The sequence below is a fragment of the Cimex lectularius genome, unplaced genomic scaffold (genome assembly GCF_000648675.2).
Source record: "Cimex lectularius strain Harlan isolate CLEC.00 unplaced genomic scaffold, Clec_2.1 scaffold189, whole genome shotgun sequence".
In the NCBI taxonomy this organism is placed as follows: Eukaryota; Metazoa; Arthropoda; class Insecta; order Hemiptera; family Cimicidae; genus Cimex; species Cimex lectularius.
Genome location: NW_019392780.1, coordinates 558767 through 583437, shown reverse-complemented (window position 1 = coordinate 583437; position 24671 = coordinate 558767). Strand labels below are relative to the sequence as shown.

Below are 24671 nucleotides of genomic sequence, written 5' to 3'. Positions count from 1 at the left end.
TTGCAAGTACTGTTGTTTAAAATCCATTTACAGGAGTCACAAAAATAAATAAACGGCAAATTCAATAATTTAAACGGCAACTATTGAAATCCAACCGATTAGTATGGCATGGATTGGTAGTCTCGAAACAAAAGTAACCAGGTGATGTGAATGTATTCATGTTTGGGCCTGGAGCCAACATTAGACTCCGTCTGAGGCATTCTATTGTAGATTAAAACATTGAATTATAATTAAAATTGTTCTAACAACAGTAAATATAATTAATACACTCGGGAAATGTTTAATTGATTTGAAAACTAGCTTATTTATGGGCACATTAAATATAACACGATTGCCGTGTAATCCTGAATGTTAATATGTTTATTATACAGTTTACTACATAAAGTAATGAGACAGTGGAAATATAATATTTTTGATATGAATATTCAGATTTCTGCGTTGATTGGGGTTTTTCCTTTGTTGATTTGTTTTTATATGGGATATATAAAACTATTAAAATACTTGTTGATAGTCAGAAACATCTTACGTCTTAAGGAAAAATTACTTAAAACAAAACAATTAAGAGTTCCTTGATCGTGGGTTCATATTTGAACGTACAAGAAATCAACAAAAATTAGAATACTTGCATATAAGAATATAACTTGCAAGTTTTATACTGTCCATCTTTTTTTGGAAACCAACATCAATAGACTGCAAATGGACGTATTTGGAAACATTGGTTAAACTTTGACCTTAAATGCTAATTAAGTATATTAGCTAAAATCAAAAGGCAAATTGAGTTTTAATTGCAACTAACCGGACTTATCTAAAAAATGTTATCAGTTTATCACATAAACATTTTTATCTTAACCATCTGACTCCTTGTTTGGGATGACCTTACTGAAAGAAACACAAATATTGATTAGGCCAACAACGGTTGGAGATAGAATTGCTATAAGACGTGTAAGGGAGGTCAGCTATTTTATTTCTACTTTAACAGAAATTTTCATTTACTAAATGTATTTTCCCTAAATGTAGAACTTACGGTAGATTCACCCTTGAAAATTTGGTACATATGTAAGGTGAAGAGGACGTGTGTATAATAATTCGTCTATATTTGTCATGGCATATTCTGGAAATGGTTTACATCATTGGCCTGATGAAAAAATCGTCTTACTATCACAGATGATGCACGCTTTCCTTCAAATTAGTTTTGCTCGAGGGGGGGAAAAAGCAGATGGCACCAAGTCCGTTTCCTCTGGAGTCTGATGCGGCAAGGCCAAACACTGGAATTCCGGCTTGTTTTACGACTGTTTAGGCGCGTTATGTTTGTTACAACGACCGGTTTCTGATGTATTTTGGAAAAATTTTGCCACTCCGCGATAATCGAACTGTGCTCGACTCCGAATTTTAAAGAGGGTCTTAATTGAGGGAATTGGATCGGATGTGTTTGTATCATAGTAAAGAGCAATTAGGACTAATACGAACTTGTTTGTCTCACTAACCGTTTAATTACGACCTTTAACTGGCGTTTAAAAGTCCGTTGTGTTGTGGGAACTGAGCAAGAGAAATTATAAAAGTTCAAATGGCTTTTCTTAAAAAGCTTGACGCTTTGACAACTTGTAAGGTGTTGCCAGGCCAAGGTCCTGTTTAAGTCAGATCAATACATTCACACTCTAATTTACTGTATTACATAATTGGAGCAAGAGGTTTTCAGTTTGAGTTAAAACTGACATGGTTTTTTGAGTTAGATTGCCATTATGATTTATGTGGTGAATAGTTACTATTATAAATCATCACCTGCCTCTCTTATTGAAAACTATATTTGCATTCCAAACACGCGATTTGTAATTGTTAAAATGTTTTAAAGAAAACTTCAGAATTTGACAGATTGTTAGGCTGAAAGGGTCTAGTCGAGTGTTTATCACAATGCTTCTAAGTTTATCAAATTTGTTTGCCATCGGAGTCGGTTTATCTCGAGTGTTCGGTTGACCTATCGCTGTATGTGAAACGACGTATTTTACTTAATCTTGAAGGTTTTTTAAACCCTGCTCAAGAGTTATAACTTGAACAACTCTGGCACAAAATGATAAACCATTATCCTCGTTCTATCAATTTATTAATTATCATCATGAATTGCATATCTGCAGTTTAGCTATTGCAGCATTCTCGCGAAAAAGTGCATCTCTGATTAATAACAACGATCTTCGTAATGAAACAAACAAAAAGATCCTTGACCGAATAGAGCCAATGACAATATTTATCATCGTACAAAGGGTCAAATTTTGTAATGAAATATCTCTGGAGGCCTGCCACTTATCGTTCTCGGGTTAGTTGTAATCGATTTTTTTCTTCCCTGACCTAAATAAAACACCCTGAAAAAATATCGATACCGTTAGTAAAAATCATCGGCAACCAGCGGGATGAAATATATATGCGATCTGTGAAAGAAAAGAAACCCCTCATAGTTCATGATTTTAAATGAAAATAATTTTATCACTTAACTTTTGAAAGGTTAAAGTATGCCCATACGGAGGATCCCTTGGGTCATCGTTGCCGAATCGGTCAGCCGTTGGCCCAAACAGAAATTTGAACTTCGAACTTCCAGGAATATCCCTATCCTTCCTTGTTTACATTTCGTCAGTATTCTTGGCCTCTATTTTCTAGATCCCTTTCGCTGGGCCAAGGTAAACGAAAATGACTTTGACATCTTGGTTGGTGGACTCCTTTTCAAAATGTGAAATTCCCGTCGATTATGGTAATTTAGGAGAGTGATTTTCATTTGCCATCAATCACTGTCTGACTAAAATTATACACTGAATATGATCGTAGAATAGAAACGGAGTTTCATGAACGAACAAATATCAATTGACCAGTTTTTAAATTAACCAGCCAAAGACAACTGCCCAGAAATAGATGGTGAATTTTTCTGTGTGAGAAAGTTGTACTGTACCTCTCTGGGTCTGTGTGGAGCGCGCCACTATGAGACGGGTTTTACTCCTCGTACAAAAATATCACAGTTTATTTATAATATCTTTATATATAGCCTAACGCGAAATTAGCTTACTCGGATACTTTCCGACTGTAATGGGTCTATTGTGTATCATCAATTGCTTCCGTATTTATTTAAAACTTTTTTGAAGAGAGGTTTTGGCATTGAAAGCTAGTCTTTCCCCCCCTGGTCAAATTCCATGTTAAAACAAACATTACGTGTAATATATATTTCCATTTGCTTCGAAAGATAAATGGACTTTTACCAACTTTATATCAAAACCATTTAATTTTCTAGAAGCGAATAAATGCTTTTTTCGTTTGATTGTTTCCCTCGACATTTGTCTTCAGTTTTAAAATTATCTTTTTAACAGATAACAGCAAATTTTTTTAAAGTTATGTAATTCCCTCTGATTCCTTAAGTTTCATTTGTGATGCGCTTACAATTATTTAAGGAAGATTAATTCGTTGGAAATTTTTCCTTGATAAGACTGAAGATTCTTGTTTGCAAATTTGTCTTGTGCCGGCTTTCTTTTTGTAATGCAGCAATTTTGATATCACAACTGATATTTTAGTTATTTTAACCGTTCCAACTGTCGCATAATAAGGACCTTGTTTGAAATCCAGATTCTTTTTTATGGAACGGCTCTGAAATTGGCATTGGGAGCAATTTCAAGCAGATCCCATCCTAATTAGGACAATTGTTACATAAGACAAAACAAGGCACAATGAGGCTAAAGTTTAGTAGGATTCTTTGCTAGACTTCGTTAACGAACTTGCAGTTTCTTGTTCTAAAACTTCATTTCCTATCTTTCGCTTTTATCGTGGCGAACGGAAAAACAAATTTTCAAAATCATTCATAACAGCCTTGTCTGTTGTTTTTTCCTTCCGTTACAAGTGTCTTGTGTTTTTGCATTATTGCATACATAGTATTGACATTAGAACTTGCCATGTTTACAAAGTTTTGAGTTGGGGGACTAGTTTAACTCTGGTCCAACAAGTCACAATGTTTGTTTTTGTCAGGCGAGCTTTCATCTTCAGTGGGGGTGCTCACAGCGTGAATGGGCGTACAATAGTGATCAGGACATCCTTCAGCTGGCAAAGATTTGTTTGACAAATTAGCAAGATATGTTGATTTTTGATTAATAATTTTATTCTGACTAAAGTTACAGATAATTATTTAGCCAAACGTAGCAACGTCGGATAGCTACTTTGTTGATAATTACGCCATTACATTATTATAGTAGTCAGACTTGATTGACCAGAATAAATAAAAACATTGTAGACATCCAATGTTTTTTATTTTTGGATGAAATTGAAACATAATTATAGGTATTTGCAACATTTAAACATTAAAATTTATGCAATCTGCTGTAAGTAAGAGGAGGAAGGAATAAAAAGGTGCTACAAGTAAGTTTATTTAGCGTAAAAGTGAAAATCTTAAAAGTCGATTACGATACCGTAGATTAAACGATTCTTTACGGTACCAAAAGTAGTAGTGATATTCGACGAATGATACAACACTTTTCCGCTTCCTCGACCGCCTACATCATCTGGTGAAAGTACGTGATGCAAATCTAAACGAGATTTTCTTATTTTATTGGTGTTTTCCCAAATATCTTTCGGTATTCATAAACGGCTTTTCCCAGCTATCATCATCGATATTGGGTTGTGCAGGGTTGTGCCTTACGTAATTTACACACCACTCACGTTTTTAAGTTTAGTTTTAAAGTTTTAAAAATTGGTACCGTATCTAGAGACGAGTCTCGTTTTATAAATCAACGTAAAGAAGAACAGAGTACAAACTTAAAGTAAAATAAGTTAATTGTACATCTGTCTGTTATGGCGAGACAAAAACTAAATTATGCATATATTTAAACATGAGAATTCATGTAATTTAAAAGCAGATAACCTGAATTTAATATATAGAGGAATTCTTAATTACTGAAAAAAATATATTGCTTGGAAACTGAAGAATATGTAATTTACATATTTATCTATTTGTGCCGTTGTGATATGACTTTTTTTCTTATTTATTTATAATAGGATTAAGGTTGGCACTATTGTGACAAGGTAACTGCCCTTGGAGTAGCCTCGAACGTTCTGTAACTCACTATTGTTTTCGCTTGATAAAGAGATGTTTAAAAAAAATTAAAGTGCTGAAGTTTTCTGTTTTGTAAATATTATTACATTATAGTTTCATAACTAAGGACTTTTAAGGGAGAGTTTATATATACTCCAGATCCCATATATTTTTTCCCCATAAATTGTACGTGAATTTCTTAATTTTTTATTGGAGTACGTCGTAATGTTATTTATAATAAGAAATGTTTACCTATTGTAGTGCCCTGAGGCAGGCGAAATGAATATGCATAAAGCTTGACAAACTTGTAAAACGTTTTGTTCATTGGACCATATCCATGATCTTCTACAATTTTTTATTTATGATTTGTCTTTTTTTTAAAACTTTTTCATGTGTTTTTTTTTCAAACACACTTTTTGTTTTGTCCATCCCCAAACTATTCTTCCTCTCGGTCGGAACCTCTGGGCCTCATCCCCGATCCTTTTTCAATCAACGTTAGAATTTGAGAAGGCTGATCACAAAGTAACTACATATTCGAATAATATGTACAGGAAACAAAACCTCTTTAAAAATAATAATATACATCTACAGATAAATAATATGTATTTTTAATTGAAACTTGATTAATAATAACAAATTGATAACATTTAATTTTGAACAACATTCGTTGAGTTTGATCTTATTACGCCAATAAAGGCTTAGAAATGTGATAACATTGAGGTTTTTATTTTACAATTTTCTTTTCGTGATGGAATCATGTTTATTCTTTGGATTTTATTTATTTATTTTTTCATTAAAAAAGTTATTATAGGGAACGATGTCCAATTTCTATTTTATAACGTTACATACATCTGTTTTGTTTAAGTTGATGTTTTTTGTATTTATGTTGACTTTCAATATAGCCAACGAGGAAAAGGCCTAGTGAATGTATTGTAGTATATATAAACTTTTTCTTGGCATGTTCACCCCGATGTTATTATTACATTATTTACACTCCAGATACAAGATCTCATTATTTATTTACCCCCAAAAATTATGAGGAGACAGTCCTCGCGTACATGCGCCCGTCTGTACGCTTGTATTCGGGGGTTGGTCTTGCGGGTTGGGGTGGAAACCCTGGCGTATTGATCAGAGCGCTTTTCAACTGGCTCTGGAGATACACCAGAGTCCGCTGAGCAGCCATGTAGGCAGCATCCCGAGCTATCCACTCGATGTGGTAAGTGAACACCATCTACCACCACCACAAGATCAACAACTTTTTCATTCGGGGAATATTGGATTACCCGGACTGGCTGGATTATCCCTAACGATGTTACTGTTGATGACACGCTTTCACAACACTTCCTTGTTTAATCGAACATTTACAAACAATTCGAATCGAAGGTAAATGTTATTGTTATTGATAGATTCAGTGTGGATCCTCGTGAAATAAATTTCTTCAAAGAGGTTAACTTGTTTTTGTAAATAATATTTTTGGCGGTTTGTATTATTTTCAGGGAGGTAACGCCAACCGGATTTATTAGTATTATTTCGATTGTTCCTTTCTAGAAAACAAATGGTAAACGCATAGTTTGGCTTTACCATTGAACTATTTCTACATGTTAAGCATATTTCAGCAATGAAAATACAGCTTTTTCGTGATAGCCTCTTCAGAAATATTTTTTCTAATGTTTGTAGTTTTACACTTCGGTCATATTTGTTATTCATTACAAATTTTGGGATGCAATTTAAAAGTAATTTTTGTACATAAATTAATAAAAAATAAAATTTGTCAATTCTAGTAATGTTTTATTAATATTTTTTATTTTTTGTAATTTGTACTTTTGCATCACTTCTCTTTCTCTCTCTCTTTTTTAAAATGTATTAATTATTTTAATCTCACAAGGCAGTTTTAGTATGTGTTTACTACATATAAACGTTTATATACAGCAGTTTTCGTCATGTAGGTCAAACTTGGATCCCGCTGACATTCTATGGCAAAATATTTACCAGAGGAATCTAGCGTTGCCGATTTGAATCATGCAAAGCGAACCATAACGAAAATTTAATGTTTGCTCTTTCTCTAATGATTTCAAAGCTATTATTTATTTACGTTTTATTTTATCTGATGACTCCTGGTCAGGTGCGATAAAGATAAATCTAACTTAAAACCCATTTACAATACACCTTTACTCCTCATCAAGACAGAAATGATGCCCCTCACGCACACCATGAAGTAAAAATACCACATTTACAAATCCTTAAGTAGAAAATCCCCTGGACATGACCTAATTACCTCCAACATATTTCGAAAACTCCCACAAAAGGCCATAGTTTTCTTATCATCAATAAGTAATGCCACCTATGAACCACACTATCCTCTTCTGGAAATATTCCGTCGTTATTCTCATTCCCCAAGCTCACCAGCCTTCCAACTACATATCCATTTACAGACTTCATCCCTGTCCAAAAAACTTGAAAGACTCCTGCTAAAGCGCTTAATGTCCATCCTAGATACTCCGTCTTTCTCACCATTGTCTTCCGTCCCATCACTCCACGATCCAACAAGGTTTGGAGTTGTCGATACTATCTCCTCTTGCTCTGGAGAATAAAGAGTTGGGTGCGTTCCTAGATATAGAGGGTTGTATAATTTATACTGCTAATCTATCTGTACACCTTATGATATGACCTACACGGACGATACCGCAGTTTTGCCCTCTAATTCGAATTCTTTGCAAGCTACATCAACATCCAAGAAGACTGGTGCAAAATATGGAGGACAAAACTGAAAAATTTGTACTTAGAATACGTTCACATTGAAAAGACAATCTTGCCTTCCACTATACATCAACAACAAAGAGATACCGTCTTCCATTCAAGTTAAATACTTATGACAGAGCTAAATAGCACACTGACGTGGAACCCCTCACAAGAGTTAAGGGACTACAAGTCAACAGAAGTCTTAGACAACTAGGAAGACTTCTAAGACTGTAATTAGACTTGACCGTCAAAACTAAACTAACCTTATACAAAACCTTACTACGTTCAATTTGGTCGTACTGAGTGGAACTGCAGTTCTGCCAAGCCATCCAATCCAGCATATTCTCAGACAAACGGTCATTGATCAAACAGCCGATTTGTAATCACATTTGTAATAGTTGTGAATACGTTTTGAGTACAAGAAAGTTTTATTTTGCCACAAATTATTGGTGTTGCTGAGTGCTTATTAGTTAAGTAAATTGAAAAAGCGCAAGGAAATATTTATCGTTTTGCCTTGACGATTTTTCCACTAAAATGACTAGTAGTGTGAATTAGCCACTTTACTTATTTATTTTTTATATACAATGTTGTAAATAAATTGCGAATAGATTCGTGGACTGTCGCCGATTAACGCGATTTCTTATTTTGACAATGCTTCATTTTTAGAAACAAGAGCTCTGTAAATGAAATGAACATTTGAATCGAAGGAAAAAAACAGTGAGCTTATCCCTCAAACTTTTGCGCGCAGACATCCTTGCTAAACGACATAGCAGGGATTGAGGGAAAACGGCGAGAATTTTATTATTGATATTGTTCAATTTCTTCCTGTTGTAGAGAAATTTGCAGATAAAACCTCAGCATACACGGATAGGAGTATTTGTTGACGATTATTCCCACAATTACTCCATCCGTTCAGAAAAAGAAATTGTTTATATAGAGTTCATTTACCCTTACAACACTCCAGATCTATTAGAAGTATTATTACTTGCTTTCCGGCTCTTGCGTTAACGCGATATTTAATAATGCTATTTACAGTTTAATAGTATTAACACTGGCTATTATCTGTTTATATTCTGTTAGTCGTAGTTTAGATTGTAAACCAGCCTTGGTAATAATGACTTTATTGCTTTAGGAGGGCGTTCTTTCCTTAACCTTTTAGAGGAAATCTTAAAAAACCAGATTACGATTGTAGTTTAAACAGTAATATACTCTATCAAAACGACGATAGCGATTTTCCTCTAAATTGCGTGTCCTCTCACTGTATTTTTGAACTGTGGTTTCATACACGAACTTATAGGAAGAAACACTGCTCCTCCGTGATTGTACGGTGAAATGGCTTGAAAATTGATTAGTAGTATTCATCAAAAGATCCCAACACACATTGACCTTGGCTGTATCAATAATAGATATCCTACATATAATGAAACGTAATACATACTATTGTTTTTAAAGTTTATAATTTAAAAATTACAATACTGAACATAAACATAGCCAATGACACAATTGTAATTTAATTATTTATTGCTAGGCCACACGCAGAGGATAAAATGTACAATTTGTTACGCAATTAACCATCAGCCAGTTTTTTATTCACGGTGTGATGACTAGACTCTTTTGTGTTTTCTTTATTAGACGTCATTCCTCCCAATATATTTTTTTAAATATTTTACCTATTTTCCACAAAATGTAATATACACGATGTATTTATGTAATGAATACGGTTTTTATCGTATTTTAAATTATTGGAGATAGATTATTCTCAGAAATCACAAAACATGAATGAAACATCCAACAGACATTCTAAGCAATATATTATTTTATATAAATATCAACATATGTTTCTTAATGGACTACATAAATAATGTCGATAGTTTTCCGTCAGTTCAAGGCCAGGGGCTGGGTTCGGCAACGCAACAGTTCTCCATGGTGTTGCGGGTTTAGCATCACTTTCTTTAGCAGTCATTATTCTCTCTAGCTTGCTTCCTGCCCTTGGCTATTTTAGTTGATTCACTTTCGGAATAGTTGTTAATTTGTAATATCGATTCGGAGAGGCTAATTTTAATCAGGTTGACGTGATCTATATATAGAAAATCCCTGTATTCGGTCTTGCAAAGCACCATGCTATCCAGCTTTCAATTAATTAACCCTATTTGTTCTGGGATCTCCTATAAACAATACTATGTTTATAAATTGTGTTAGATTTATTTATAACCAAAAATAAATACAGAAGTGTAATATTATATTCAATGCATATTAACTAAATCTGTATTGTCATTCAATTCAAGTAGGCATGAGTTCATTTGGTTAGTAAAATATTAAAATGGAAATGAATGACAGCCTTTAACAGCCGAACAAACTTTCACACTACGCTTATTACTGTTTGTTGTAATTTACTATTAACAACGTTTATCTCTAATATTAAATCTTATTAATTTTTCTTGATGTTTAGTGTAAAATATTGTAATTAATATTCTCGATAGTTGCAAAAATTTTGTACACATTTCCGTTTATTTATTGTGTGATAAATGGTAATATAATCAATGTTAGGGTCTTTTCGAAGAAAGCAACAATATTATTTAATCACGGATTTTTGTACAAATGTAGCCTAAATCACTCTGAATACCATGTCCATCTTCCATTTAAATAAAAACATAGAGAATGGAAAAAAGATCATTAATTTCGCGTTCACACAGTTTTAATAGTGTTTCGCCTGTGATGTTCATCCTGGTAATTACCGGTGAATTAATTCGTGTCAGCTTTCTAATCGTGTACGTTTATCTCTGGGACGCAGTGATCACACTGATAATACGCTGCAGGACATTTCACGGATGTTATCAAGTTTTTTTTTGAAAATTGTTCATTTATAGTTGAAGTAATTAGGCCGGGGCCTTTTAATAAGTTCAGCAAATAGGTTCTACATAAAATTTAAAAAAAATATCACCATTTTTTGGGGAAAACGCCAAAAATTCCGGCCAATCGGATAATTTCCTCTCATAATTAATGCGCATTTTAATTTTAATAAATTTTTCATACCCCATTAATGTTTTAAAAGGTGGGCATGAATATTCGATATGGAAAAAACAATTGACGCCTATTTATAACCCTTTGTCTCATGGCATTTAAGGTCGCCTGTGGGATGATGTTCAAATTCAATTAACCTGTTTCAGTTTAAATTATAAAAAATCAGCATGGGCATTTAAAATAAAAAAATCATTTAAACACGTGTACTTGAATTAAGCATATTTAAATAATAACTTTCTAAAGAAAACTATGAAAATGATAACATTTTCAGTTAATAATATTCAATATCATTCAATAATATTCTAGTAAGACTGCACTGTTCAGTTCTTGGATTTTTTATATGTTAAATAGGATATTGTGTTTCCAAACTAGCTTTTGTGGTTTAAGTATCATTATTTGTTCAACCTGCCAATATATCCTGTCTTATATTTTCTAAATGATGATGAATATGGGTTATCTACTCTTATAAATTTTTGAATGATATATTTCTGGGGTGAATAGCCTTGACGTAAGATAATACAATTGCAAGAAGTGTTTGGTCAACAACTTGACATTTTAACAGATACTTGAAGAGAAACGCCCCGATTTGTCCAACGAGCTCGAGAGGCCCTACAAAAAGAAAAAAAATTGATCTTACATAATAAACAGCCCTTTAATCTTTCCAGATTTATATATATTTTGTTATATGTATATATTTTTTATTAAAAAAGTTATGTAATAGTCGTATGTGGTAATTTCCTTTTCAGTCTTAAAATGGCTGTGAGAGCGATTATAAGAATTACTTTCACGCGAGTTTAATGTGGGAGATCAACGTGGAAATGCCCGTACCTAATGGCCAAACAGGAGAGTCCGCCGGCCCCCTATCAGCAGGGCTAAAACCTGTTCCATTATTAGTGCGCATTTGACGTCAACGTTAATCCAGTCATTAGCAGTTAATACTTCATTTATCGTGCATTGTTTAGGCTAAATTTACACCAGTTTTTGAACTAATGCTTTGCAGAATCCTGTGAAGATCGTGTAACGAAGCTTAAAGTTCGAACCAGTTGATGTTGAACAATTTAAGTTGATTATTCATATCCTACGCCTGGTGTTAAACTGTTTTTAAATCGATGGCTTAAGTAAAAAGGAAATATTTCTTTGTCCAAAAAGATAAATGTGTTTAACCATAAGAGTATACTTAATTGTCGCAATTACATTAATACGTTGAAATTTTTCTAATCGGTCTAGCGATTTGTTTTTGTTTCTTTATCTAATCTGTCGTCATGGCTCTGAATCAATGTAAACGCCATTTCATGAATCGTACACACGTTTCAACATGGAGCATTGCAGTTTTGAGTAAAATATTTTTCCACGCAGAGTTTGACCGCAGTGTACTTGGCGGTAAAAGCAGCAAGGTCAGCCGGTACCATTAAGGTGCGGCCTTGCTCGCCGGCTCCAATAAATTGAACAGTAATGAGCTAAATTGACGTTGCTTTGTCAATACGGAAGTGAAATTGCAAGTTTGGACCGGGAAGGATGGAAATACGAACGTAAACCGTTCGATACTAGCATTTAGATCGCAGAGATACCAAAAACTATTGTTCTTGCTGACCCACTTCGTTCTTCTCCGTTGAATATCTAATGATTTCGTCTTTTTTTTTGTTTCAGGTAAGAAATGGGCCTCCAAAGGTAAACTTGAATCCAAAAATGGTGAGTTTGAACTTGTAATGAATTATTTAGTAGTCGTTTATAGACAATATCTGATTTTCACTTAAAGGCTACTTTTAACCACAAATTCCGTCCCCCCGTGCTGTACAATTTTGGCTTATTTCTCGCAAGAAACGTTTAAATAAAGTTAGCTACGACTTGATGCCGTTAGACCTTTTCAGACTGGTACTCAACGGTACCGTCAACTAGGCCGCCTTTTTATTACGCCTCACATTTTCTACTTATAAGTTATAACTGTTATAAATAGTCCTTCACTCATTTCCTAAATTTAATGTGAAAGTAGTACAAATAACCTTTTTATGCATATAAGAGTTTTGTATAATTTTTCACCTATTTTCTATTTAAGAAATAGAACTCACAACTCCATTACAGTTCGTGTTCCGATTGACCAATTAACATTTTTCAATTAATTATTAAATGGCAGAAAGGAGGGAAAATTCCAGAGGTGAGGTTGAGATGGGAAGTTAGTGTCCGAGCGTATCGAAGTCATGATAGCTCAAGTTGTAGAGCAGTGGCATATTTAGCCGAAGATTGTGGGTTCGAATCCCGCTCGTGACACTGAATTTTTTATCTTGACCAATACCTTTCATAAGAACTCATAACTGTGAGACGTAGTCCGGTAAAGCATGCCATTTCTAACACCCGGTTAAAACATTAGAGAAATTCTATAATGGATGCATTAGTATAAAAATCCCTAAAAGTAAGGTTTTATCGATACTGTTATCGAAGATATTTAAAGTGTTAGATGTATCGACTACTTCACAAATAATCTGTATCTTCGTACGGTATGGATGAAGAAACAAATTTAATTGTTAGTACCAAGCTTTCGACCTATTTTAAGGTCATCATCAGAGCAAAACAATGTTATATGTTTACCCACTGGCATAATTAGTTGAAGACCGGCTCAGTCCCAACATTGCCAAAGACTTCGTCCAGACCATACCAAGATCCAGATTGATCGAAGATATTCAATAATTGTTGAGGTAAAAAGAAACTTGTTAAGTAAATCTAGTGATAATTATGTACGTGGCGATGATGAATGTGTTAGAGAATAATTTTACCCACAAACCATAAAATTTGACTTTATTCCATAATTGTAAATTAAGGCCTAACGTTAGCCGGCAAATCACATAACTGAACATTCTTCTGTCGAAAGGAAGAAAAAGTTTAAAAAGAGAAAAGGAAAAAGTTTAAAAAAGAGCTTAACAAATGCGTCACCATCGTATAACGTTGTTTGACGATTTTGAGGTAACAGCGGGTAATGTAAAATGAAGAGGTAGGTAAATGGTAGAACAAATTCTGGATAGCGCTGATGAAAGTTGGATGAGGTTGACTCCTTGATGTAAAGAAAACTGTTAGGTTTTGCTCCTAATGTTTGCTAAAACAAAACTGCTTTAATATTAGTGTACTAGTTATACAAAATATACACTTTTTTTTACACCTTATTAACTTTTGAGTAATTGCATTTTTTTTGCAATATAACACATGTATTTATCATATAACGACATCAGCATATTTTTCATACGTTTATCCATAATTTTTCTTTTCCCATTAAAATGCAGTAGGTACTTTAATTTTTCAAATTCAAAGAAATTTGAAGGTATTCTCTTCTTTTTAATGCAAATTCAATCCTTTGTATTTCTCTAGATTGTAGAATGCGGCCGAAAAAAATCGTCTTATCCGAGAAAATCTTGTTTGTCTTGGGCTGAGCGCGCGTCTCGAGGTGGAACAACTTTCCTGACCTGTTTTATCTAAGAGGAAAATTAGAATAACGACATTGAAGCCGTTAAATCTCGTTGCGTTCTTTTTAGAAAGTTGAGAAATCAAGACCGTCAAAACGTTGATTTATTGTTGTTGTGTTTTTTTAAAAAAAGCTCTGTATTTGTTTAAATCGTCCGAGGCTTTCGACCTGGATGAGTACACTCGAGCCGGCCAAACCGATGGAAAACAACAAAACATCTTGTCATACATTGTTTGCTCCCGTTGAAATACGTGCAGCCTTGCTAAAACAGAGCCGATCAAATTCTGATTGGACTGTTTTGTTCAATAAGCCGTCATGGCATAATAGATTTTTTTATGGAATCTTTCCCATCCTTTTTGTTTTCACGCCGACCCGTGAACAAGGAAAATTGACAACGAAAGTCGTCCTTGTAAAAATGATTCATCCCCGTGACTCAAGTCTGATAAAAGTGAAAATGCCATTATATTAGAGAGTTGTCGGAGTGGGCTGGACCACTTCTGGCCGCGAGAGTTTTTAAAACTCGTTTTTCAAAACATTTCTTCTAATTTTTTACACCTGCAATATCCTACGGAAAAGTTTCTTCCAATGGTCGGGAACGGCTTGATCATTTTTTCGAGTGTTATACACTCAAAAGCCGAAAAGGTAGGTTCTGGAGAAATCATTTGGAATAAGCTATTAACACATGGCTTTTATAGGTAAAGTAATTAGAACAAATAGAATAAACCGTGTCCCACATTGCATTTATTGATTTATTCAATGGTCACTTAAATCGCTAATTTGACGTCTTAAGTAACGTTAATTTAACTTAAGAAAACAAGAAAAATTATTAAAGATTCGGTTGACTGCAGTTTTTTGTTGCTTGTGTGTACTCCTGAATTTGCATGATAATTTTTTAGCATTTGGTTGTTCGCCCTTCTGGAGTTAATTTGAAAAATCGATTCCTAAAATATCTCAGAGTACATGAAATAATTAATGTGTGGTGTTTAGTGACTGTTAGTTAATGATTATTTGGAGATCGTGAAGTGTGCGGTCTGGTGTGACGTAGTTAGAAAAACATTTTCTTTATCATGCCAACATTTCAATTGAGATCATCTTCAGGGCTCAAAGTGTGTTTTCTGTCTAGATGTGTCATTCTTGTTGCAACACGACATACAAGAATGGCACATCTACACGGAAAACAAACATTTTGAGCTCTGTTGATGATCTCAATAAACATCGAAACGTTGGCACGATAAAGAAAATGTTTTTATAAAACCTACGTCACACCAGACCGCACCTCACGATCTCCAAATAGTAGAAATAATTAATATTGAACGTTTTCATATTTCAAAAATCTATTTATTCTTTCTTTCTAAAATAGCTCATTCATTTTTCGAGATCAATGTTTAAGAAGTCCGAACTGACGTTTACTTCTAACAGCAATACCAAAATCCCTATTATATAAACGGGTTTCATACGGCCGAAAGCCTACGATTTAAGTATTCCAATTTTTCCATTGGGGTCTTTACGAAAACTCATCTTAAACTAATATCTTCGTTAACAGGAAAGAAATACGTTTTCATCAATTAACATGGCAGTTAATTATCTTAGAACAGCCTTGTAAATGCACCCAACGAAATCATTTACTTGAAGATTTTGACGCCAATCCCCACGGCATTGAATTTCAGTTTCTTAGCATTGGAAATCCGATCATCAGTTCTATCCTGGAAAGCTCTTAATTGTTGTACAGTTTTAAACAAACCGATTGAAAATTATTTAAAGCATTACTTTCAGAAAAGTTCCAGTTAGATGTATCGACCAGATTTTTACTCACGAATAATCTGGATATCGGTATGGCCTTGATGATAAAACAAATTCACTTGTTACTGGAATGCTTTCGACTTACTTTAAGGTCATAATTAAGTTTGTAATAAACCATTTCAAATGTTCAAGTGCAGTCCTAACATTGCGAAGGCCTTTTTCCCTGATGATGATCTTAAAATAGGTCGAAAGCTTGGCATTAACAATTGAATTTTCCTTTCCATCAAGTACAGCCCGTGTTCAATATTATTCTTATTCTTCTTATTTTTTTTTTTTTTTTTTTTTTACTTTTATTGCTTTTAAATACTGAGCCAAGATTATAAGGCTGGAGAGATAGTGTTTAGACTGCCATTTTCATGCCTAGGTTTTGAAGTTATTTAAGAGTGGTAAGCGATTTAGATTGTGCGTTGATCTTTACAAAGGTGAACACGAGTTGAAATATAAAATTGAAAATTTAATGCCAAAGGTTATTCTTTTATCATTCCAAGTTGTTTCCAACTCGGTCATACCAAATTCGACCGTCTCTATGATGCCTTCGCATGCTATGTGAGCCTCAAGTCCTCTTAGTTTCCCTTTTTTGTACAATCCGAATTCAATATGAATCCCAGGTCGTTGATGGAAGAAAAAATGCGCTTGCAGTTGACACGGGAATTATTGCAGCCGTGGTGGGGAACAAGCCGGGAAGTGGGGCGTTTCGCTCGCGGTCCCACCAGGCTTTAGTCTGTGTTCTGTGCTGGTAGTGTGAGTGCTCTGTGCTTCGTTTGGTCGGTTTTTAAAAGGTGATCTTTACTTTAAAATCTCGTTCCATGGATTATATCAGATGATCTGTACTTGACGCCTACGTAGAAGCCAGTTTCCACTTGATTTTTTTTAAAGCCTTTATTAACCAAACTGCTCGTCTAAGTGTTGTTAAACTCAATATCTGTCAAAAAATGGCTGATATTCAACCTAAATAATTCACAAGGCCACAAGGATATTCGCCGTGTTTTTTTCTTACGCATGTCTAAAAGATGGATTAATGATTATCAATCGATTCTGATGTCATCGTACTCTTGGTTTTCAAATAAATCACTCAAGAGATAATTAATTTTTTGTTATTTGATAACAGTGAGATCTTTTCAAATAGACTTTTTGTTATATTTCGAATCACGTAACGTTAATTTCATAATGAACCGGTCTTGAATGCATGACACGATTATGTCCTTCATGAAGGCGATATTAACGCAAGAGGGGGGCGAGGGAAAAAGACAAAAGAAAGCTTACCAGCTTTGCAAAACCCCTCTGGAACCAGAGAGGATTGCAGATGTTTCCCCTAATTTCGAGCTATCGCGTAAACGCTGCTTTGCCAAGCTTTATCACGAATTAAGTAAGATATTTCGTAACGGTGGGAACAGGGGCTGAGACATAAACCTATTGTTTCTTACGTTTTTTGTGGGATTTCCAAAGGTCCTAATTTTTTTCCAAGAAAGTTGTTATGTATACAATCGAAACGGTGCATACGAGACCATAACGGTCCCAGTTTTGCATTAACAAAAATGTCACTACTTAATATATACCGTCATCATTTCCTCTTAATAATTGGTTGAATTTTGATCTTCCAAAACAACTTTTTGATGAAAAATTGATCTTATCCATGAAAAATTATGAGATTTATTATCAGGCTATAAAGATTCTATTTTTTTTTCCATTGCAATTTGTTGGCCTATCGTCATTATATTCCAATATGTTATTATGCTAACGTTCAATGTCAAAATCAAACCTTTTGAAAAGTGAGATAAGTCGCATTATCTTACGCCGAGTTGCATTATTTTCCTCTTAATATATTAACGATTTAGTTGGGAGAAAAAATATTATCAGGACTTAAACCTAGTGTAGAAACGCATAGAAGAGAAATAAGTAGATCAAGGTTTCCTATATCTCTTGGGGGCATTGTTCAATTTTAATACTTTATCTATTTGAAAATTGAAAGCCTCCAGGTTAAAACTTTAAATTTAATATAACATTAACATATACAAGTTGAAAAAATAAAATCAAATTCACCCTTACGATTTCTAATAGAGCCTTTTGTAAAAGTCAAGGTCTAAAAAATTGCTCTACTCTCCTGTACTATGCTTCAGTACACCTTGTCAACCTTGGTAATTGATCGATTGATTTCGCTAGATGATTTTTTTATATTATTATTACATTATGCAACGTTGCGGATTATCATGTTGGCAATTACTGTTGAACGTTATGAAAAAATAATTATTAAATTAAGTATTACAAAACAAGGATATTGTGGTTTGACAATATTGAATTGGTGATTTAAGTATATTGTTGTGTTAAGTAAATAGAGATTTCCTCTCACTGGCATTGACAGACAAGTTTCGCCATTTTGTTCTATTCAATATTTAGTCTTATAGAAATGATGAATGGGGGAGTGAATGCGGTGTTAGATCCTTTTAAAAAGATAGTTCCTACTCACAGTAAGTTGTTTTCTAACGTCCGGATTTCGAGCTTTTAGCTCATCATCAGGTTAAAGGAGTTCTACAACATTAATTTCTTAAGAAATTCTTAAGAAATGGTGTAGAACTCCTTCAACCTGATGATGAGCTAAAAGCTGGAAATCCGGATGTTAGAAAACAACTTACTGTGAGTAGGAACTAATTTTTTTTTATTTTTTATATATATATATTTTTTTTTTTAGATGTAGTCTCGTATTCAGTTTTTAGTCTCATCTGTTCCATGCACTTTACATTGCAACTCCCTTTTCAGGGCATTACTTACTATGTTTTTAAAAAAAATATAAATCCGGATTTCGAGCTTTTAGCTCATCATCAGGTTGAAGGAGTTCTACAATATTAATGTCTTAAGAAATGTTGTAGAACTCCTTCAACCTGATGATGAGCTAAAAGCTCGAAATCCGGATCGTTAGAAAACAACTTGCTGTGAGTAGGAACTATTTTTTAAAAAGATTTAGCCTTATACTCAGTTTTTAGTCTCATCTGTTCCATGTACTTTACCTTGCAACTGTCTTTTCAGGGCATTACTTACTATGATTAAAAAAAAAATATAAATCCAGATTTCGAGCTTTTAGCTCATCATCAGGTTGAAGGAGTTCTACAATATTAATGTCTTAAGAAAAGAACTCCTTCAACCTGATGATGAGCTAAAAGCTCGAAATCCGGATCGTTGGAAAAATATTTGTTTAATTATTGTTAACTAGTAATTATAAACAAAAGTATATGCTTGATACTTTTTAATAATAATAATAATTTAATAAAATTAAACTTTTATCGGAATTTGTATGTGCGATCAGCGCAGCTTCTTGTTTAACTGGCCAAATTTTCAATGGATATTAGCCCACAAATAAGAGTGCTCAACGAGTCCCAAAATAAAATTACTCAAAATTTTGTGTTCGAAACGGTTCGAATATAACCTCTGGTACACCAAAGCTTATGTGAGTTTAAGTACTTATCTGTGAAAATCATTGCAGGACTATGTAAGGTTACAAGGTACCTTAACACCACAGATAGTTCTAATGATTCTTAAGAAATAAGATTGTTATCTTGATTACGTTGGGTTAAATGGTTGTACATCATGTATAGTATCATCGAAAGTTTATAGTAAAGTTAAAAGTTATTCAGGCTGAATATATAGCGTAGTTTGGACAAAAAGCGAGAGCCGACGGACTTGAATTATCTAGTTTAATCAAATTGAAGGCTAATGTTCACAATTGCAAATTAAGCTTTCGCGTTGGAAATCTCGTATCACTTTAGTTCTATGAGCAACCGGTTCTAATCTCTGCAATTGGCTTATACAGAGATTAATAGGCTTTCACTCTTCGACCTTTTTATTAAACGTAATGAGCCCGCCATTTCTCATCCAAATCGTAAACAACCTATTTCGGTTCTTTTCACCGGTTATCAGTCGAGGATAGGAGAAGAAATCGCTTGTCACTTTTACATGAACCGATTATACTTATTTAACTTATAGAATCTACTCGACAACACGCCTCCGTTTTCACTTTCAGCTGTTCACTTCCACTTCGCAAACAGCTCGGTTTCTCTCCGTGCTCCCGGTCACAAAAAAATGCCGTAGAAAGCCAGCCTGGCAAGGAGTTGAAATTTCTCCGTCCACTTTATACTAATAGCGATATCATTTCGCCTTTAACAAACGTTAATGTATCACTTTTTAACCGAGAAACAACACGTAATTATTACCGTGAGAGATAACAGCAAAATGAAAAATTGATTTTTCGTAAGGATGGAAATTTCATTATCGAGTAGATTACCGAGGCACGTTTTTTCAAAGACTATGATTTATTTAATGATTCAATTCTTGCTACAAATTGAGCCAGTTTGTTTGGCTTTCTGATCTAAGCGGATTTCCTTATTTCAATTCAACAAATTTGTAATTTTATCGTTCATTATTAATTTGTTTGTTTTCCCTATAAAAGAGTTCAGCTACTTTAAATTCCTCACTGCGAACCGGGTAGAGAAATATTCATTTTTTTTAAATGTTAGAAAGTCACTTCATGACCATGTTTACAATTTGTGTAATTATAAACATGTCTCAGCCTCTTCATACTCCATACATCTGATCGTTTTTGGAAAAGTAAAGTTGTCGTGAACGTTTTTTTTATTGGGAAAATTTTAATGTTCAATTATGTAATAATAAGGATGATTCTGCCGATTTTAGTGGAGGAAGTCATCTAATGACACGGTGGTCGATTCAAACTGAAATAAGGAAACCGTATAGCGCGCAGTCATTCGTCCTTGCATTTTAATGGATGCTGCTATTAAAAAAAGTATGCCGAATCGAATAGTATGGTGCAACTTGTAAGTTCAGTGACAACGCAGAACAGCCGAGTTTAAAGCGAACTTCGACACGGAACGATAAACTCCTTTTTGCTCTCCACTCTTTATCGAATTTTCAATGGGTTATGCAAAAACCAAGGAGAAAGTCTCAAATCGGGTGAAACCGTGAACGAAGTAATGAAAACGAGACATGGCGGTTTGAAGGGGATGCAAACGGAAGTGGGAAAACTGTGAATGAGTCTATGTGGTAGGTTAAAAAGCAATTGTGTGCAGCTCCTCCATAACCTAGTTTTAGTTTCATATCGGAATCAGTTCAAATTGATCAATTTAAAAAAAGATTTATGTAAACATAAGACTACAAGCAACGTTTATGATCATATGTTTGGCTAGAACGGTTACGTACACATTACATTTTAAAAATTATATTTATAAAATGAAATAAAATAACGGAAGATATATATACCATTTCAATTACATAGCCTTCAGATTTGGTATTTTTGGTAATAACAATTGAACTCAACTGGACAATAACAATAGTTATCAAAGCTGTCAATTTTTCCTATTAATTTGCATACAGTTCAATATATGATTACATTTGTGGGTACGGGAATTTAATTTAATCTTTCCTTGGGTGAATTGAATTGATCTCTTTTACATTTCGTCTGATTGTAAAATGGAAAGTTCGCATTGTTCTAAACTAATATTGTTTTTATTAATTAAACGAATGTCATTTTTTAAAAAAAATATGGGTAGTTTACATCGTTAAAAATGCTTCACAAACACCATCATTGTCGTTAATTTCTTACGATAAGTACATGCCGTTATTGTTAATTTTGAAACAATTCAATGAAAACAGACGTCATTGATGTAAAGGTTTGGTGCGCTTTTTCTCGATTGTTTGTTAATCGTATCTTTCAAACCAAGTATTTGTTCAATAGGGTACCTTGACCCAAACCAAAACCGTCGATAATAAACTTTCGGGCATCTCGCAAAAGATAGACCGCGGAGACACCCTTACCTCAAAGGACATAGTAACAGGATGTGAGGAATTAACACCGCAAAAAGGTGTGTCCTGCCTGCAGATTTTAAACAACTTCGAAGTCTAGTAGTGGTTAAAATTAGAAATTAATTCTACACCGAAGCAGATAAACGTACATGGTCGTATATATCGAGCCCTTTCATACATTGCTGGAAATAATATCTTTGAGTTAATGTATTTATTAGCTGGAATCGTGAGATGCAGTCTGGTGTGACGTAGGTTTCAGAAAAACATTTTCTTTATCGTACCAATGTTTCGATCTTTATTGAGGTCATCTTCAAGGCTCAAAGTGTTTGTTTTCTTGTTCAAAGAGTTGTGTGGGCACTCTCAACACGGCGCAAGAACGGCACAAATACGCAGAAAACACATTTTGAGCGCTGAAGATGATCTCAATAAAGATCGAAACGTTGGTACGATAAAGAAAATGTTTTTCTGAAACCTACTTCACACCACACCGCATCCCACGATTTCCGAATAATCATAGAGTCTTGACTGTGCGCTCATACGAATAACACGTATCTATTGTTGCTCCTGTTTTCGTTCGCTCGTTGACCGTTTATTTCGTGGAGATTTTCGCTTCGTTTTGTGAAGCCAATCCCCTGTAGTTCCGGTGATCCGTTCTCCGAATATCTTTGCCCTGAAGGAGTGTTATCACCCTCTAATTGGAAATTAATTTGGGCGTCTCGCTGTATTTTCTTGCTGGACTTTCGGATGTGCTGATAAGGATCCCCTCTCTCCAGCTCGAAAAGCCAACGGATCTACGGCAGGTGGGGCGCCATCGTCACAACAACAGGTAAACAATACGTTCTGTTTACTCCAGTCTTAGCTGTTGTTTCTACTGATACGCATGAACTATAAATTCTGTGTACATACAATCTGATGTGTGAAGTCGCTCGATAACTTACACAATTTCAATACACGCTCCACATCATATACATTTTAATGCAGCAGGATATTACAAAATTTACAAAGAAGACAACGCCTCCAAGGGCAGACGTAGCCAACAAAAGACCCAGAAGTTCACCTGGAAGTTTGCAAACCCCGACGAAAAAGAAAATAAACATGGACTCTAACGAGCTGTTACAGTCATTTGCAAAAATAATAGACGAAAAACTTGAATCCTTTAGTGTAAAGATGAAAAAAGACATAGAATTGATAAGGACTGATCTAAACCAGAACCTCCTAAGCATAAAAGAAGAAAATAATGCGCTCCGCAAAGAGGTCCTTACATTGAAGAAAGATGTCCAGGAGAATAGGCGACGCTTGGATGCATTGGATATGGCTTTAAGAAAAAACAATATCATTGTCGGCGGCCTAGAGGTGAAGCAGGGAGATCACCCCATCCAAATGGCCCAGACTTTTTTCAGTAGCGTCCTCCAGATATCCGAACCTATTCAGATGAACTCAGTACAAGTCCTGGGTAGGGAGGGGGCTACACGCAGGCCTCTCTTGGTGTCTCTAACCTGTCTCCAGGACAAGTGGCGAATACTAAGGAGCTCACCTATTCTTCGTGGGACGGGTTACAGTATCGCTCAGGACTTTCCGGCATCGATCAGACAGAAAAGATTTAACCTTCTTCGCGTTCGAGGCGAAATACGAAGACGAATTCCAGGGGCCAAATGTCTCCTGCGCTCTGACAAACTGTTATTCCAAGACAAGTGCTATTTTTGGGATGAGACTTCTGGACTCTGTTCGAAAGATTCTGGAAAACCTGTCGACAATATAAGTGGAGTGGAACTTTCTTCTCTTATCCAAGGTCTTCGTTCCTCTGAGAATGCTTCAGGTCGATCGCGAATTACTGCTGGCGATCCGTCTTCCTCTGTCACAACTGAATAGCATAAGAAAGTCTGTCGGAGTGCTCCTTTAAAAATTATGTGTTATAACATAGCAGGTCTTAGTAATAAAAAACATAGCTGCTCTTTCTTTAATTTTGTAAACTCTTTTCATATATTCATCCTACTAGAGACACATGTGCTCAACCAGGGTGACTCTTTATTTTCAAATTTCTTCACCAAGCATGACCTACGCTGGAATGCTGCAAAAAAAACCTCCACCTTCGGACGCGCAAGTGGTGGTGTAGTCATTGGGATAAAAAAAAAATCATTGTTTGCAAAGTATATCCAAATTGATGGTTTCGAATTAATCAAAATTTTCACTCCCAAAATCATTTTCCATCTGTTGCCTATATACTTAAATTGCAATAATTGGGAACAGGACTTTAGTGACCTTACCAATTTTTTGTCTGAACATAGGGATCTAAATCTAACAGTTATGGGCGACTTCAATGTGAGAATAGCGGAAGAACAAAATTTAGAAGAGATCGAACTCGAAAGTATTGGGAATTTTAGTCTGTATCGCCGCTCCAGAGATCTAACCGTCAACTCACGTGGTAAAAAATTCCTAGAATTATGTGCAGACTACGGCTTGTTGATTCTTAACGGTCGTTCTATTGGTGATGCAGAAGGGCACTTTACATATATATCTAGAAATGGAGCTTCGGTCTGTGACCTGCTATGTGTACCAACTCATTTATGCCCCTTGATAGAGGATTTTTGGGTTTTAGGGGAGACATACTCAGATCATCAGCCTATAGTGTTTTCCATGTTTTGTGACAATACCCCTAATTATGAGAGCCCCACTCCGCTTAAAAGGTTGCCTTGGTCAGATAAATACATTGACACTTATAGAAAGAATTTAACCCGGCCCCTTCTACTTTCTACCGTCGATTCTGTTCCAACAGCCTGCAACTTGGATGAATACAGTTTAATGTTC

At 34.7% G+C, this 24671-nt stretch overlaps 1 protein-coding gene across 17 annotated transcripts in view; it reads left to right on the top strand.

Annotated features, from left to right (window-relative positions):
- The window catches only part of LOC106666962 (serine/threonine-protein kinase MARK2-like), a 120750-nt gene that overhangs the window by 58766 nt on the left and 37313 nt on the right, over positions 1 to 24671 (top strand). For 4 of the 17 annotated variants that reach the window (XM_014394521.2, XM_014394519.2, XM_014394520.2 and 1 more), the window contains one exon: positions 12461 to 12502. The exons of 11 other annotated variants lie outside the window; for them this stretch is intronic. In XM_014394521.2, coding sequence (XP_014250007.1) covers positions 12461 to 12502 — 42 coding nt within the window. Of the gene's footprint in view, positions 1 to 6094; positions 6270 to 12460; positions 12503 to 16751; positions 16841 to 24671 lie in introns of those variants that run through there. 2 more of the 17 variants (XM_024227739.1, XM_014394522.2) reach the window with 2 other exon arrangements.